General features: G+C 37.6%; 1 protein-coding gene across 1 annotated transcript in view; it reads right to left on the bottom strand.

Annotated features, from left to right (window-relative positions):
* The window catches only part of CAVIN1 (caveolae associated protein 1), a 37,418-nt gene extending 21,537 nt beyond the window's left edge, over nucleotides 1-15,881 (bottom strand). Inside the window, exon 1 of the mRNA XM_014056506.2 lies at nucleotides 15,249-15,881. Coding sequence (XP_013911981.1) covers nucleotides 15,249-15,668 — 420 coding nt within the window. The 5' untranslated portion in view covers nucleotides 15,669-15,881. The remainder of the gene's footprint in view (nucleotides 1-15,248) is intronic.
* Between the last annotated feature and the right edge of the window lie 677 nt (nucleotides 15,882-16,558).

The raw sequence follows: 16,558 nt of genomic DNA, 5'->3' as shown, positions 1-16,558 counted from the left end.
GGGAGGAAAAAAAAAGTTGCCAAACATGCAATAACTTCCTCAATTTAGTAACCTGGGGATGAGGACAGGTAAGGGAAAGACAAGCAAACTCAGTATATATGGGATGTCAACCAAATGCTTATGGAACTATAAGAGGCCATCTGAGTCCATTCACATCTGTTTGTTTGATAATGTCACAAATTGTCCTATAAAGATAATAACCAGGATTGGGTTTCTGCTGGTTCGCCCTGGATCGGGTGAACTGGTAGTGGCGGCAGTGGGAGGCTCCACCCACCCACACGGACGCTTCTGCGCATGCACACGAGTGAACCGGTAGTAAAATAAATTGAAACCCACCACTAGTAATAACATAATACTCAACTGCCCAATGGCATTCTCGGAAAATTACCTTACTTTCAGTGGAGAGTGAAACACAATTATACACTATATTACTATTGAAAAACAAGAGACCTGTTCTCCAAAGGCTGCGGAAAAGAAAACCATGTTTAAAATAGATACAGTGTGCTTACAATCATACGGAAAGTTAATCTTACTATGTGTTGAAATAATTCTCATTGTGCAGATCTGGGAGAGACACCATCTTAAGAAATAGAAACACTTTTTGAGAGATATCATCATTTTATTCTTTTATCTGGGGATTGGCCTGGGGTTGTGCAAATGAAATCTACATATTCTCTAAACTTCATCATGTTAGGAAAAAGGAAAGATGAATCAAAGGAAGCTGATTGGTACTTGCTTTTTAAATCCCCCAAGTTGGATTCAAAATTAGTTCCTGATTGGTCAAACTAAATTTTTGATTGAAAATTTATTAAAGAGTCTTCAAACAAATAGGCAAAATCTTATCCCCAGTAACATACATCTGTTTATTAACTTAATCAAAACAGTAAAATTGTTTGGAATATGGAAAGACAGGTTAAATGCTTAAATAAGCATTTAAAAGTTCCACAAGCTGGTATATAATCTTTATTTTTGGCTATAACAAAGTATTTCATTCCAAATTCTCCCTGTTCTTTCTGGCAATCTTGCATATTCATTTAGTGCAGGAAGAGATGAAGGAAGGAATTTGAAGCATATGAGCCAGCAAAGGCCCTTCCATATCCAACCAGAAAAATAAAATATTTTTTCTGTTTTAGCAAGGGTGTGGCTGGGTGAATAGGATTCCAAGCATGTGGAGGTACATACTGGTACAATAGAAGAAAAATAAAAAATTCATTTTGTAGCCTTAGTCTAGGAAATCTTTGGTTTACTAAGATGAACTGTCCTGAAACAGCATATATAAGATCATTCCTCTATAGCATGGAATGGGGAGTCCAAGGCAAGGCCCTCAAGTCTTCAAAAAGTTCACATCAAGTAGAATACCACCTTATTTCCATTTCATTAAGATCGCTATACTGCAAAGAGCTCTGTTTTGTGAAACTGCCAATCATAAATCTGGTTAAGGTCCGAGTGGTATCATTTTGCTGAGGATAACTTGCTTTATGTTTCCATTCAAGTCAATCTGAGTCAGGGATTTGCTTGCACTGAAGATTGCAGTTGCCCAGTTTGGTACAACTTGTTTGCTTAACCATTTTTTTACTGAATAAACCAGTATTGACTGGCTTTTCATACTATGCAATGCCATAATTAAAAAATATATATACATGACTAAACTCACTTATTTCTATAATTGCACAATCCACGTAAGAGTTTAGGCGTTTAACTGTGTTTATTCAACATGGTAAGTTAAGAACTTTAATCAGTAACAGTGTTTGGATTTCATGAGAAAACATGGTTTATCAAAGTAAAAATAACTAGATTCATTGCCATCACAAAAGTGCCAAAAGCATGTATAGTAATCATGTTTAGTGGGGTATCAACTTCAAGTAAAAGCATCCCCAGCAGCAGCTCTATTTAAGTTATCTAAGAACTTAGTTAAAGGCTAACATTGTTTATGTCCCAAGAAAGTTCTGCCTGGCAAAAAAACAAACAACTCAAACCCTGAAACAATTTTAACACCAGTTCTTTGCCTTGCCTTACAAAAGTTTACAGCGTGTTTTTTTTAAAAAAATTCAACTTAAATAAATAAGTCACACTACAAATCAATCACAATTAGGACCAGAATTTCTGTTGCTAAGCAAGATGGTTGTTAAGTGAGGCATGTCCAATTTTACAATCTTTTTGCCATTGTTAAGTGAATCACTACAATTGTTAAGTGAATCATGTGATTATTAAGTGAATTTAGCTTCCTCCATTGACTTTGCTTATTGGAAGTTGGCTGGAAAAGTCACAAATGACAATTGCATGATCACAAGACGCTGCATCCATTGTTAGTATATGCCGATTGGCAAAAGTCTGAATTTTGATCATGTGACCGTGAGGATGCTGATATGGTTAGAATGCAATATTGCAGGCCAACTCTGCTCACTGCCAGGCGTTCGAACCTGACCAGCTCAAGGATGATTCAGCCTTCCAAGGTTGGTAAAATGAGAACCCAGATTGTTGGAGGCATATGCTAACTCTGTAAACCACTTAGAGAGGGCTGTAAAGCTGTATATAAGTCTAAGTGCTATTGCTATGGTCATAAATCATTGCTGTTATAACTTTGAACTAAATGAACATTTTTAAGTTGATGATAGAAGTAGTTATGTGGAAAATTACAAAATAGTATAATATATGTATGCAATATGTGTTCCATGGCAAGGTTTGGAGGTCTTCAAGAGATTTGACAGGAGACATACTTGGTGGATTATTATTATTGCTGTCATTTCTATTTTAATACTAAAATTATGCATGCAACAATCTAAGCGAGGTGTTCTGGATCACATTAAATCTTAAATCATGTTTACAAAGTACTATGACTAAGTTTGCACATTAATCAAGATTAAGCTAGAAAAGCTACAATAGCCAGGTTCCCACATTGGACTAATCAATAAAGTGGTTTATTTAATTTGCTTTGGTGTACTCTGCAATCCTAGCCATTGCGATTTATCATAGTATAAGCTTAGAAAAAAGTATTAAAATACTCCTTATAGCTTGGTAAACAAATCATGGCCTAGTACAATGCACTGAAGAACTGTGAGGCAATCACCCAGACATACAGATGACAAAAACCATTTAAAAATTAAGATTTGACAACTGTGTAATATTTTCAGTATATTTTATTCATTATTTGAGGGATTGAAAAGGTTGCCTTGTTTAACGTGGTGTAATATTTAACTTTTCTAGAAATGTCCTTTGTATTAAACATACAGTATCTTGTGAACGGAGTAGCTCTTAAACAAACAAAAAAAATCTAATGAAGATTCTATTATGCTGGGAAATGAATATATTTTCTCATATTAAGATATTGTATATACTTACACACAAGCCAATAATAAGCTGATCCTCAAATTTTTAATTAAAAATATTGTGAAAAATATGCCATCTGCACATTTTTTTATTTTGTCACCCAACTTTGTGAGACAGGTAACTGAATAATTATGAAATGAATAAATAAATAAACCAACTCTTGCTTATTTGAGATGAGATATCCAAGCAACATCTAGATCAGGGGTCTCCAACCCCTGCTCTGCAGCCCAGTGCCAGGTTGTGGCCTGTTCAGAACTGGGCTGCAGAAGTGATGGGCGAGCGCCTGCATGCAGCATGCGTGAAGCAGCAAAGATCCAAAATAATGAATCAGAAAGCATTAGGATAATAAAATGCATGCTAATTAACAAAACGGTTCTCTGTCCAGTGACGTGCAGTCAGGGAAGGCAGGGCCTTAGCACTGTCATCATGAAAAGAAAAAGAAAAAAAAAGGAAAAAGGCTGAGGTAGTTGCTGCCAGAGTCACAGTGGATGACTCTGCTTAGTGCTTAACTGTTTAAAAAAGCCTCTAAAAAAGTGCCCTCTGCAGGAGGCGAGAGAACCACGTGCCTCCTTTAGTCTATCTTTATGATCACTTGAGCAGAGTTAAGCAAGGGTTAAAAAGTGAAAAATTCCTTATGTAGAGGAGGCACACGGTTCTCTCGCCTCCTGTAGCGGGCACTTTTTTTAGAGGCTTTTTTAAAATAGTTAAGCACAGTCATCCATTGGAGACTCTGGCAGCAGCTAATCCAGCCTGACCTTGCCTTTTTCTTTTTACATTTTTTACATTTTCATCATGGCAGACAAGAGCAGCGTTGAAAAAGGTATGTGGGTCGGAGGGAGGAATTCAAAATTATTGTAATTTGTAAGTAATTGTAATTTGTATTATTGTAAGTAATTTTTGTTTGTGTGTTTTACCCGCCTCTGCTGGTGTGCGGGCTGGCACTTTATTTCCCAGCCCCGGGGCACCTTTCCACGGTTGGCCAAGCTCCTACTCTCCCCGCAAAAGGCAGCCTCACTGCCGCCTCTCTCTATTCCCTTTGCCCGCTGTCGGTTAAGAACAAAGCCCATGGCGGGGAAGCTGCTTGTTTGTCTGTCTGGGATTCTTTGGTGTGCGGGTGTGTATGGCGGATATACCGTCGGCAGCGGCCAAAAGCCTCTTTCTTGACAGCACTTTCAAGAAAGAGGCTTTTGGCCACTCTGGTGGTATGTCCGCCATTAGAGGCGGAGAGGCCAAAAGCCTCTTTTTTGAAAGCGCTGTCAGCCGATCAAGAGGCGTGCTGGGAATCAAACCCAGTTCGGGGCTGAGGAAAAAAGTGCCGGTCATCCTCGCCAATCCCTCATGGCCGCTGATCCCAGAATCACCAGATCAAAGTGCCGCGTTCGCAGCCCTGGGATCCTCCGCTTCAAGATCTCCCTCGCAAGCTTCAGCAGCCCCGATGACAGCTCAGCACGCTGCTTCTTCTCCGCATGCCCCCCTCCCCTCCATTCTTTTCCTCAGTTCCCATCCCCCGGCGGGTCCGCACAAGTTCCTCACCTAGTTAAGCGTGTCTTGGATCCCAGCCCCGGGGCACCTTTCCACGGTTGGTGAAGCTCCTGCTCTCCCCGCAAAAGGCAGCCTCATCGCCGCCTCTCTCTATTCCCTTTGCCCACTGTCGGTTAAGAACAAAGCCCATGGTGGGGAAGCTGCTTGTTTGCTGTCTGGGATTCTTTGGTGTGTATGTGTGTGCGTGTATGGCAGACATACCGCTGGGAGCGGCCAAAAGCCTCTTTCTTGACAGCGCCCAAAAGCCGCTTTCTTTCTTTTTGCCTCACCAGCCATAAACCACACCGCACGTCACTGTCTCTGTCAGATTCTTTAGGTCTTTATTTCTACCAACTACACCCACATTTTAAAAAGCTTATTTTTATTTATCGGATCTCTTCCATGCTTGGTGCTCTGTTTCAAAAACAAAACTTTTGCCATGATGTGACCTATGCCAGGACAGAATTGTCTGCATGACAGCAAAGAAAATTCCAAAGCAAAGTTCCAGAGCTTAGTGGCTTGATGTGATGCAGCATTCACTATATGGGTCTTTTTACTATTTGTTAGGAAAGAAATGCCAGGCTGATACTGAGGCATCAATGCTGCTAGATATTCTCAGGCATTGTCCAAGGATAGCTAATGCCATAAGTTGCTAAGCTGCTTGTGGCAATAAGTAGGAACGCTATTAAAATATGAACAAAGGCTGAAACTCAAAACAAATAAATAAATAAATAAATAAATATTCAGCAACAGAGGTTCATGTAAATAAAAGGGGACAATTCTTTAGGGGCTTAGTAAATTAACAGAAGGTGGTAGCTCTATTATTAGCAGCCATAAGCAGTTCAATTTGAAAATCACAGAAGATAGCAAAGTGTCATGATTTAATATCTTAATTATTGTCTGAGTGAAAGATGAATACATGTAGCATTATCTACATTATGTACTAAAATATGACTAGCCCAAATTTATAGGCTTGTCTAAGGAGTATTAGTAAATGACAGTCCTCTTCTAGCAAAGCCAGGATGCCCAGAGTCAGCCAATTAAGTTGGGCATAAAAGGAAGAAAAACTTTATCCACATTTCTTTCCTTTTGGGGCAATAAAACCACAATGAAGTATTAAATAAGGAATAATTTGCTGGCCTTTTGAGATATGCTAAATTTTGTGCCAGGGATCTTGGCCTTGCTTAGAGATAGTGGGAGTTAGATCCAAAATGTCCAAAGAAAATAAGATTGGGGAAAATTGTACTATGAAATGAACAAAATATTAACAATGTGTGTGCGCGCGGGGACGGGCATGTCTATGTCTGTGTATCTATCTATCTATCTATCTATCTATCTATCTATCTATCTATCTATCTATCTATCTATCTATCTATCTATCTATCTATCTATCTATCTGGCAAAGTTTAGTCAAATTTCAGCAGGAAGGGAGAGGAAGTTCTAATCCTTCTTGTTAGTTAACTATCTCTTCAGTCTCTTGATTGTATAAGGACCCATGACATTGGGTTCTTGATTGAGGTCAAGGTAAAAGGTTGTAGTCTTATCTATCAAATAGCTTTAGGACTAAATGAGCACTAAAGTGGACTGCTATACTTTTCTCCTCCATCCTCTAGAGCTACTAGCAAACATAGCAAAAAGGTGTAACAAAAGCTAAAGCCACTGAACTGACCCAAAACTGCTTTACAAGCAAAAGGGCAGGGCTACAGACTTCAGTGAGGCAGCCAACAGCTAAAATGTAGGGGCAGAGGTTTCAGAAGCTGAGAAGAAAGGGCTCAGTTTGATCCGCAGATGGCTTGGCCTTCTCTGACTCAAAGCTGCTGCCTCCGTTTTCATTCTGTGCCAGCTGATGCCATGGCACTGTTTCTGCTAAAGGGACAGAAGGCAAAATCTCTCCAGAAAGGTCATAAGGTTCGCTGTCTTCTGAAAGATCAAGGGGCACACTCTCCGGTGAAGTTTCACTGGGCGCACCATGGATCATCTCGGGCTACAGTGAGGAAAATGAGTATCAGTGGGCAGTATTGATGGAGCCAAAGGTTTCTTTATAAGCATAGCCACTAGGCACAGGTCAAGTCAGTGCAATGGCAGCAAGGATGATGCATAAGCAAAGGCACCTATAGCAATCTGGCAATAATTTCCCCCAATGATAGCTTTACCCTACTTTTACATGTGTTAGGTATTTCTGGCCTACAGTATATCCACTCTTTTGTTTGCCTGGAAAGCATTGTTGCTCATCACAAAAGATCAGGAATCGTACACAGATATTGTGATAATTCAAGTCAGTCATGTCCCATTATTTGTACAGGTAGAATTTAAGTAACTCAATTCTACCTTTAGATCAGGGGTGGGTTCCTGCCAGTTCTAATCTCTTCTATAGAAGAAGTTCCACAAATATACAGTGCCGTTTAGAACCGGTTCCAGCTCCCTCCCCCGCCCGTCCGCACTTTATCAAGATGAAGAGCGAGAGGACCAATTCTGGGAGTTGAAGTCCACGTCTTAAAGCTGTCAAGTTTGAACACCCTGGGTTTTTTCCCCTAAAGATTTAGGGGTGCAAGGGTCTTGTAATTTGACAGCTTTAAGACTTGCACACTTCAATGCCAGAGTTCCTGAGCCAACATTTTGGTTGATAAGCAAGAGCGTTGTTAAGTGAGTTTCACCACATTTTACAAGTTGGCCATGCCCACCCAATCACATGGCTGGCAAGCCACTCCTACCCGGTCACATGGCTGGTGATCCACTCCCACAAAGCAGGCCACACCTACAGAAGAGACTCTAAAAAAATTTGAAACCCACCACTGCTTTAGATATTTCAAATCCAACACTGCATTACCTGTCAATTATAATTTATATAGAGCTCCATTTGAATTTTTTATTTTTATTTTTAAATTTAATATACCAATGGTTCTCATTGTGGGCATATCCCCCTTCAAGAGGCTAAGTCCTATTTCCAGGCATGTCCAGGCATCCTATTTCCAGGATGTCAAAGAGGTCAATGAGCCTCAGTAGGGAGTCATGAACAAAAAAAAGATTGACTGTCCTTGTTATATAACATCTGAGTTGCAAATACTCCTATAGTTTACAACATTCACACTCTTGTGAAGTCACACTCTTGTGAAATCTGCAGCCCTATAAATATCACAATTAAGTAAATAACAATAAAATAATCATGGGTCACAAAGAGGTAGTTGATGTGCCAATCAGTTGTTTGGTGGAGCAGTATGACGACAGCAATGGAACATTGTGTTTTTCAAAGTAATAGCAGCAGTGGCAATCTTTGGCAGCAATAAATTTGAGTTTTCAAAAATGTTGTGCAGAACTGGTTTACAATATAACTCCATTAGCTACCCAGATGCTAGCTCATGATAAGTAATTTTAAGGGATCTACTCTTTCCCCTTTTTTATTGTTAATCTGGAGTTGGATTGAATAGTCCTACATACTGTACAATACAGAGAACTTGTTGGGTATGATAGTTGTTATCTACCATATCTAAGAAAACAAATAAAATGTTACCATATTTTATTTGCTTAGTGAAGAAGTTTGTATACTATTGAATAAGTCAAACAAAATAATTTGTTCCATCAAAGTTTGGCATCTGATGTAAGTTTTTATGTCAGAATATATTACTCAAGAAGGTCCACTTCTACATGAAAAGCAGAATTTCTTAAAAAAGAAAGGATACTAACTTTCCATCTCTTCTGTTTTTTCCCTAGGCTCATTGATGGTTGCGATGGGCGACCTGAAAGATGAGTTTCTGTGATGGATTAGTTTACTGAAGGTTCCCTGAAGTCTGTCGCTGGAATAGTTGTATCCAGAGACTCCAAACAACTCCAGCCTCAGAACAATATGTTAAACTATGTCATTTTCCCCCTTGTCAACAATCTTATCGTAGGTTAAGATACATTAAGACCAAAGGTTGTGGTTACTAATGACATATTCAAAGCTTACCATATATCTTAAAAATAACTCAGATTTCTTGGTGAAAAAAATATTTTTAATATATAATCCTCTTAAACTTTAATATAAACAGGTCAGTTGGTTTATTTCAAAGCTTCTTCCTTCCTCTTGTCGTCTTTAACTGGACACAGAGTGCAGAAGAGGGAATGGAAACATGCACCAACATCCACCCTACTTGCTTTAAAGTATAATCTAAATATCTAGAGATTGTTCATTCTAAATGTTTAGCTTGCTCTTCCTTCCTGAACATGAAACAAAATCAACAAAAGAAACATCTGCTGCTTTGGACTTTGTTCTGTCTTGTAGAAAGGTGCCAGATTGTGAATTAACTCCAGAATGTTGTACATGAATGTAGGTAGAGTTCATTTATTTTTATAACAAAGAATTTTTAATTGTATTTGGATTAAGTTTTTCTAAATATTTTCAAAGCTTTCCCAAATGATTCATTTTAAGATTGGCAACTTTTTTCCATGCTTTCTCATCTCTCCATCTCACATACGTACAATACAGTTATAGGCACAAGATAATCTTATTGTTATTAATTCTCATTATCTCACTATAGTATTATAGCAATAAAGAAAAATTATGTTTTGAATAATCCAGAAGTTGATGTCAAAACAATATAATTGTTTTACCCCTTTTTTCAAAGAGTTACTGGAATACACCGAGACACACCTAATTCCTAACATATAGGATGAAAAATCAATTTTAGCTGGCAGCATGTGCAAAGCAAGTTTAAGATTCAGGATAATGAGATGTCAGATGTCTGTAATTTTGGAATAGACACTATTTGCCTTTGTTTCTGCAATGCCTATGAAGTCTATATATTTGTTCATAAAAAAACATTATAGAACTTTATATTATGATTCTTGAATCAAAATCAGCTGAGGACATTTGGTTGTTAGAGCAAAAGCCTTTTCATGCATGCTTCTTAGACCATGTATTTTTATATTATTATTTTTTGCATTATTTAATATAATTTTGTAAGCCATCCAGAACTGTTGGAATTCTTGGATGTATAAAATTAAACAAATAATATGATCTAATTCCGTGTATTCCATAAAGACTGTGAAAATGACCTGAAATGCACTGTATTTCAAGAACAGGAGCAAATGCTGCCTACATGAAACCAAATTTACAGTGCTGGATGAATGCATAAAAGGTAAATTGTACCAAAGTTTATTTTCATGAATTGTGGTATCAAGTATTTTCACTGTCACCACCAAATCATAGTATGGGACCAACAAATTTTTTTGTAAGCATGTGACACAATTTCCTCCAACTCTGCTGCATTCAGTTTTGTGGCATCCACAAGTACGGTTGGTTATTTGGGTTCTGATTTAAACTGCACAATTTGACATACTTGGCATTGTATAAACTTTCTTCAAAGAACCTTGAGTCCAACACAACTCGGTCAGCGCCCCCGCCCCCATCTTATGCTGAGCACTATTGGGAAAAGATGTTTCCTTTAGTTCATCTCCTATCCTATGAGGTAATTAATCACTGGGGACCCAGTCTACTGCAACAATGCACACTGCATTCCAACAAGGCCGTTTTTTCAGTCACGGTTGCTTTAAAACAATAGCAAGAGAAGTAGTAATTTATTAATAAACCACCAGTATGCTTTACTTTAAATTAGACACTACAGACAATGCATTATGCATTTTTAAGAGCTAGGGGAAGAAGCTAACCTTGAAAATATTTTGCATGAAGCCAATGATTTTTGTGAGATGCTGCATTGAGCTAAATTTTCCAAGCATCTCTTGGGAAACTTCAACATCAACGCCATAATACTGAAAATAGACAGAAGAGAACAATCCCACAGCTGCCTCTCAAGGGAAGACATAACCATGGCCTTATAGGGATTTGTGTTTAATTGGGGTTTTTTTCATGCTGAAGAGCAAAATGTCATTTGTCAAAATCTGCCTGCAGCATTCAAGGAAAATTCAACTGTTCTACTTATAAAGAGGCTGCTAGGCTACAGTAAATTCATGCTAGTCTTTATGACTATGCACTTGCATACTAATAGAACTTCATGTGGTTTGGGCTTAATGAAAGTGGCTAAGTCTACAACACTGACGTTGAGTATCAGTACTTGGGAAATCCAAAAGGGGGCAAGGAGGTAATAATTCTGTATTTCCTTTGGGCATTGTTTAGCTGGATTCAAGACAGCACTTGGTTCTTATGGATTCTCTTTTACTTTTGCTTTTCATACCTGTAAGAAAATTAATGTTGGCTTGTAGTATGATTATATGGGTAAAATTATTGGCAAATATAAAGAACTGAGAATTCAAAGTATAGTACAATAGCAGCAGTATGTGGATTCATGGAACAACATGAAACAGGAAACATGGAACATGGAAGATTCCAGTGTTTTTTGCATTTAATCATTTTTGTTCCCTTGGAAGAGAAAAATGTGCTAGATGCTGATATTTACATGGTTGAACAAGTGACATTAGAATGACAACTCTGATAATCAAGAGAATGGATCCCTCTGGAAATTCCTGCAGAAAAAACTATTTTTTTATTACTATCTATATTTCATCTTCAATTTAGAGAATTTTTTTGCCTACTTTTCAAAATAATGTTAGTAAAATATTTCTAAATACCATGTGCAAAATTAAAATCTGGCATGGTGAGCAAAATTAATGCGTTCCAACACTACTTTGAAAAATGCTAAGAGATTTGCCCCCACAAATCAAGGATGAATAAAAATTAAGGAGAAACAAAATGCTATGCAGAACTATGCAAACAAAAAGTTATTAATTAATCTGGAAAAATGCTACAAGTATTTGGAAAGTTTGGAGTACCACATAACTGCTCTCGGCCACTAAAAGAAGAAAGAAACCATTCTTAGGATATAACAGAGGTACTCGTAGAATGTAATTACACAATGTGATTAATTTAGAATTAATCTGATGTATAAATTTGCATCAAATGCTAAGGTGAAGCTATGAAATCTGAGGTGCATAAAATTAATATGATTACTAGATGATAATAAAAACACTAAAAAATTCTCTCCTTCCATCAATTGACATTTAAGCATTTTAAATTTAGCATGTTGTGCAAATGCAGATGTTAAATTAATAATTAACCTAGTTGAATAAGTTGGATGAATGCAATTATAAAGTTGTTTCCAGAAAAACTGCCACACCCTATTTTCAAAAAGAAATGATTCATACATTAAATGTCAAATTCTCTGCACATTCTTAAATATTTCAATGCACACTTGAAAACACATGAAACTTAGGCAAATTGTTATTAGCAAAGCAAATACTTTTATCATGGCTGTTCAGTGAGCCATAATGAACAAAGCTCCTTTCAAAACATTACTGAGTGGCAAACCTAGTTGATTATTGTATAAACGTGTAAAGAAGGGAGAACATGAGAGGGGAAACTAAAATTATATTTAAAATATATTAATGATTCAAATTCTTTCTTCTGCACAACTAGTAAAAGTATGGTTGTCTTAACTATTTTTGCATCAATCCACTCTATTTAAGTATTTCTTAATAGATGTCCAGCTCCACTTTTATGACTGGCTTCAGATAATGTTGCACAGGCAGTCCTTGTTTAGCGCCTGCCTTGTACAATGATTCTTTGCTGTTATGACAATGATGCAAAAATAACTTTGCAACCAATGCCCACATTTATTATTTCTGCAGGTTCATAAAGTGAAGGAAAACTGAAGTAAGATTCTAAGCACAGTCACAGTTTTACTTAACCACCACTTCACTTAACAACTGAGTTGCTGATCCCAACTGTGGTCACTGAACTAGGACTACCTGTATAGGCAAGTTTTGATGATTTTTGCACTAAATAAATATTTTGCCCTACATATGACTGCAATTCTATATATGTCAAGAGAAGACAATAAAATAAAAACCTCTAGTATTCCTACCTCAGTGGAGGTGGAATAGGAGTTGCCTTCTATTTTGAAAATACCAGGTCCCATTTAAGCCCCTTGAGCTTCTGTTTATTTGCTTGAAGCAATAACAGAAGTACACTCTAGGATATTCAGAGGATTACACCTATAGAAACAACGGCTTTAATAACTTCTAACAAAAATGCTGCCTTTGATGTGTTCAACAGTATATTTCTTCCAAGAGCAAGGAATCAACCCTGCTTTGCCAGCAATTCAATTTTGCCCCATGTATACACATATTACTTAAATGTTCAAATCAAGTTAGGTTGCAAACTTGTTTGGTTGGGAACATATTCAGAATGATGCTAGCCTTATAGCTACAATTCAGAGAACATTAGTATGTTAGCAGCATGGCTTAATCCCCAGCCCAAATAGCAATCACTGCCAGAGCTATTCTGAAACAAAACACACTGTGTCAGGCAGGGCGAGAAGCATCCAAAGCAAGAGCAGAGACTGAGGTTGATTTTTTTTAAAAAACCCTCTTTGAAAGCAAACCTATCCTCCTTTCTTTGTATGGAGAGAAAAGTTGTGTTGCAAAAAAGCAAAGTTCTAGAAAATATCAATCAGCAGCTTTTCCCATCACCCATATGGTCAATTGTGATTCTTGCACTATGATGAATCTATGTGGCAAAGTTAATTCTGCAGTTATCTTTAGCCTGCTAGCTCTTTATTTACTCTGAAATAATTACAGTTTAATCATTGGTTCTACTGTGTTTTGTAGCATACAAAAGTCATCATCCTATTCTCATTTACTCTTATAACTCTTATATTCATTGTAATAAATAAAGCTTATGGGATTGGGAAAAATAATGGTCATTTTATTTCTATTTTTCTATTTATTTATAACCCATCTTTATTATTTTTACAAATAACTCAAGGTGGCATACATATCCAACATACCTTCCTTTTATTTTCTCCACAACAACAACCTTGTGAGGTGGGTTGGGCTGAGACTGATTGGCCCAAATTTACCCAGCTGGCTTTCATGGCTAAGGCGGGACTTCAACTCATGGTGTTCCATTTTCAAATGGAACCTATGCACAAATAATTACACAAAATCTACACACTTAATTCTTGATTAGATATTCAATTATACTTTATATGCATTTATATAGAGAATTTTTAAAATAACCCACATAAGAATGTCTCCAAATTGCAGGTGATCATTTCTACTAGTCTCATATTTCAGATGTAATGCTGAACATTAATTGCTTTAATGCCATCTCTTAGGGAGTTCTTTGGTTTGATTTAAGAACTTGCAGTCTAACTTCTAGCACAGCCACTATCAGATTCATTAACATAAGGAGTATGCTATGCCTATTTCAAAATTCTATATCCCAAGCAAACAAACAAATCTATAAAATCTGGAAAGGTTATATTGCATAGTACGACATCTTTTTCCCAAAATCAAACTGTTCTATAGCAATCCAAGATAATTTTGCCATAATTTTAGGGGAGGCAAACATTAACACTTGTAAAGTAATGATGATATAGATTGACTTTAAAATGTTTTTATTCCTTCTTCCTTTTACTTTCTCTTTTTTTAATCCAGTGAGCCCTGAAACTCAATTTCAATGACATAGTTTTTAACTGTGTTGATTTGTTTTCATATAAATAATCTGGAGTATTCCTGCCTTTGAGACATGATATAATTGAGAATGCTCAAGACATGAATCAGTGGGTTATATCAGTCAGGTATTTGCTGGATTCCTCAAACAGATATAACCTGATCTCCTTGCATGTTGTGGTAGTAAAAATGCAACCATATTTTGCACATTTCACCCTTAGAAAAGAAGCTCAGCTGATTTTTTTTAAAAAAGATTGTCACAATAGTATGACTTAATCTTGTTTTTCTTTATACAGACCATAAAAGCTTAGACTACCAGAGAAAAGAAAGACTGGCTTGGAACTACATATTTTTGTTTGTTTGATATTAACAAATTTAAAGCTGGCCAGGAAATAAGAGGGAGAATTGTGTGCATGGGGGGGGGACGGGGGGGGGACTACAATACAGAACAAAGCTGCTTTTCACCAGTGACAAAGAATGCTAGGACATGAAGACAGGAACAAAATAATATTACATCAGGAAACATAACTTTATGCTTGTTACCATCCTCAAAAATTAGTTTATATGGTATTCTCTGCAACACAACTTCTCTGCAAAGTGGCAATGAAAGCATAGGGATTTCTTTCCCCCAAAAAAGTTAATATGAATATTTGAGAAACTTGAAAAAAGATTTCCAATTCTGTAACTTTTAATGAGACAGGTTGGTTCCCTTATAAAACAGCTAAATTTCTCCCTCTCTGATTTTGATCAAATTCCTCCATGGTTTAAATGGGCATGCAGGGCAATTTTGGAATCTTAGCAAAATCTTGGGCAATGAAATACATATAGCATTTTCCTCTCCATTTTTTCAGACATGGGATAACTTTTAAAGGTGCAAAAAAAAAAGAGGCAATGTTTTGGCACCTTTAAAGGCCAACTATTAAAAAGTAAACAGATGAGATTAAATGGCATCTTACCTGGTAGATCATGACTTTAAAGTTCCTACGCTTCAGCAATTCCGTCTCATTGGATTCTAACTTCTTGATTTGTCCAGCTTGTTTCTCCAGATTTTGTCGGACAGTTTTCACATTAACACTGACCTTACGGACTTTCTCCAACATCTTGTTGACTGTATTGCTGGTGGTGGTGTGGGCTTTGGTGAGCTTAGCCAGTTCTCCCTGGATGCTGGCCACTACACCATCCATTTCTTGCTGTCTCTCTTCCAATTGAGTCTGGGTCAGCTGAATCTGATCCACAGCCCCAATAATTTTGTCCAAAAGAGTAAGCACCATAACACCATTGATCTGGTCAGATTTAATGGGTTCTTCAGCAGCTGGCTCCTCCGAAGCCTCAGATGCAGTTGGCTGCTCGACGATATGGAGGGTGGTGTCTGCCATGGTCACTTAAGAGTTCTGACTAGGAAAATCTGGAGAAGCTTGACACCGCAGTGACAAGACAGAGAAGTGAAGGCTGAAACTGAGATCTCTCAGTTCCGGGAGGCCAGACAGAAGCCAAGAGCTGAGCGTGTGGATTTATGCTTCAATTGAAATGATACAATCCTTGCAAAGCTGTCAGGGGAAACTGTCCTGCAAAATTTTCCAGGCTCTGAGGCCATTGGTTGACTCCACCTCAACTGAAGGAAAGGACGCTCTTGCCAAATGCCTTGTCGACCCACCCCTTTTTTTCTACAATGATTAAAATAGTTGGAGAGGAGGCAACAGCTTTAGCATGTGAGCACAGGCAGAGTTTGAGCGTTCGCTCACTCCCTCACAGAGGAATGCAAAAATCTAAAGTGCAACAGCCTCTGTTGCTTACTAGGTGGTGGGAGGGCAGGGATTTCTTAGCAAGCTTTCTCTGGAATCTAGAGGGAGGAAGGGAACAAATATTCTGTACAAAACTAATAATGGAAAAGCCACCCATTCTGTGAATATCAGTGAATATGTAACAGGGGCTGTGTGGGAAACAGCTGCACGGAAGAGTACAACTGGGATAACCCAGAAACTTCTGTGTTGAGCCAGGCCAGCTTAAAGTTTCATATTTCCTTTTAAAGGCATTCGGTGACAGTTTAGGACACACACACAGCTTGGATCACTCAGTATACACAACTGGTAGTACAACTGAATTCAGCTATGCTAGAGATATCTGGACAAAATAGCATACACACACAGCTCCAACGTACTTCAGAAACGGCTATCTGGGTTTAAAAAATGGAGCTCTTTGGTGCAGAAACACTTGCTAGTTGTATGGCCAGGGTTGTTTGCTGTACAGCACAGATTAACTGTTGCCT

This window comes from Thamnophis sirtalis, unplaced genomic scaffold (genome assembly GCF_051295495.1).
Source record: "Thamnophis sirtalis isolate CommonGarterSnake01/CBP01778 unplaced genomic scaffold, rThaSir2_p1.2 scaffold_4, whole genome shotgun sequence".
Classification (NCBI taxonomy): Eukaryota; Metazoa; Chordata; class Lepidosauria; order Squamata; family Natricidae; genus Thamnophis; species Thamnophis sirtalis.
Note: the sequence above shows the minus strand (reverse complement) of the source record. Positions and strands in the feature narration are given on the sequence as shown.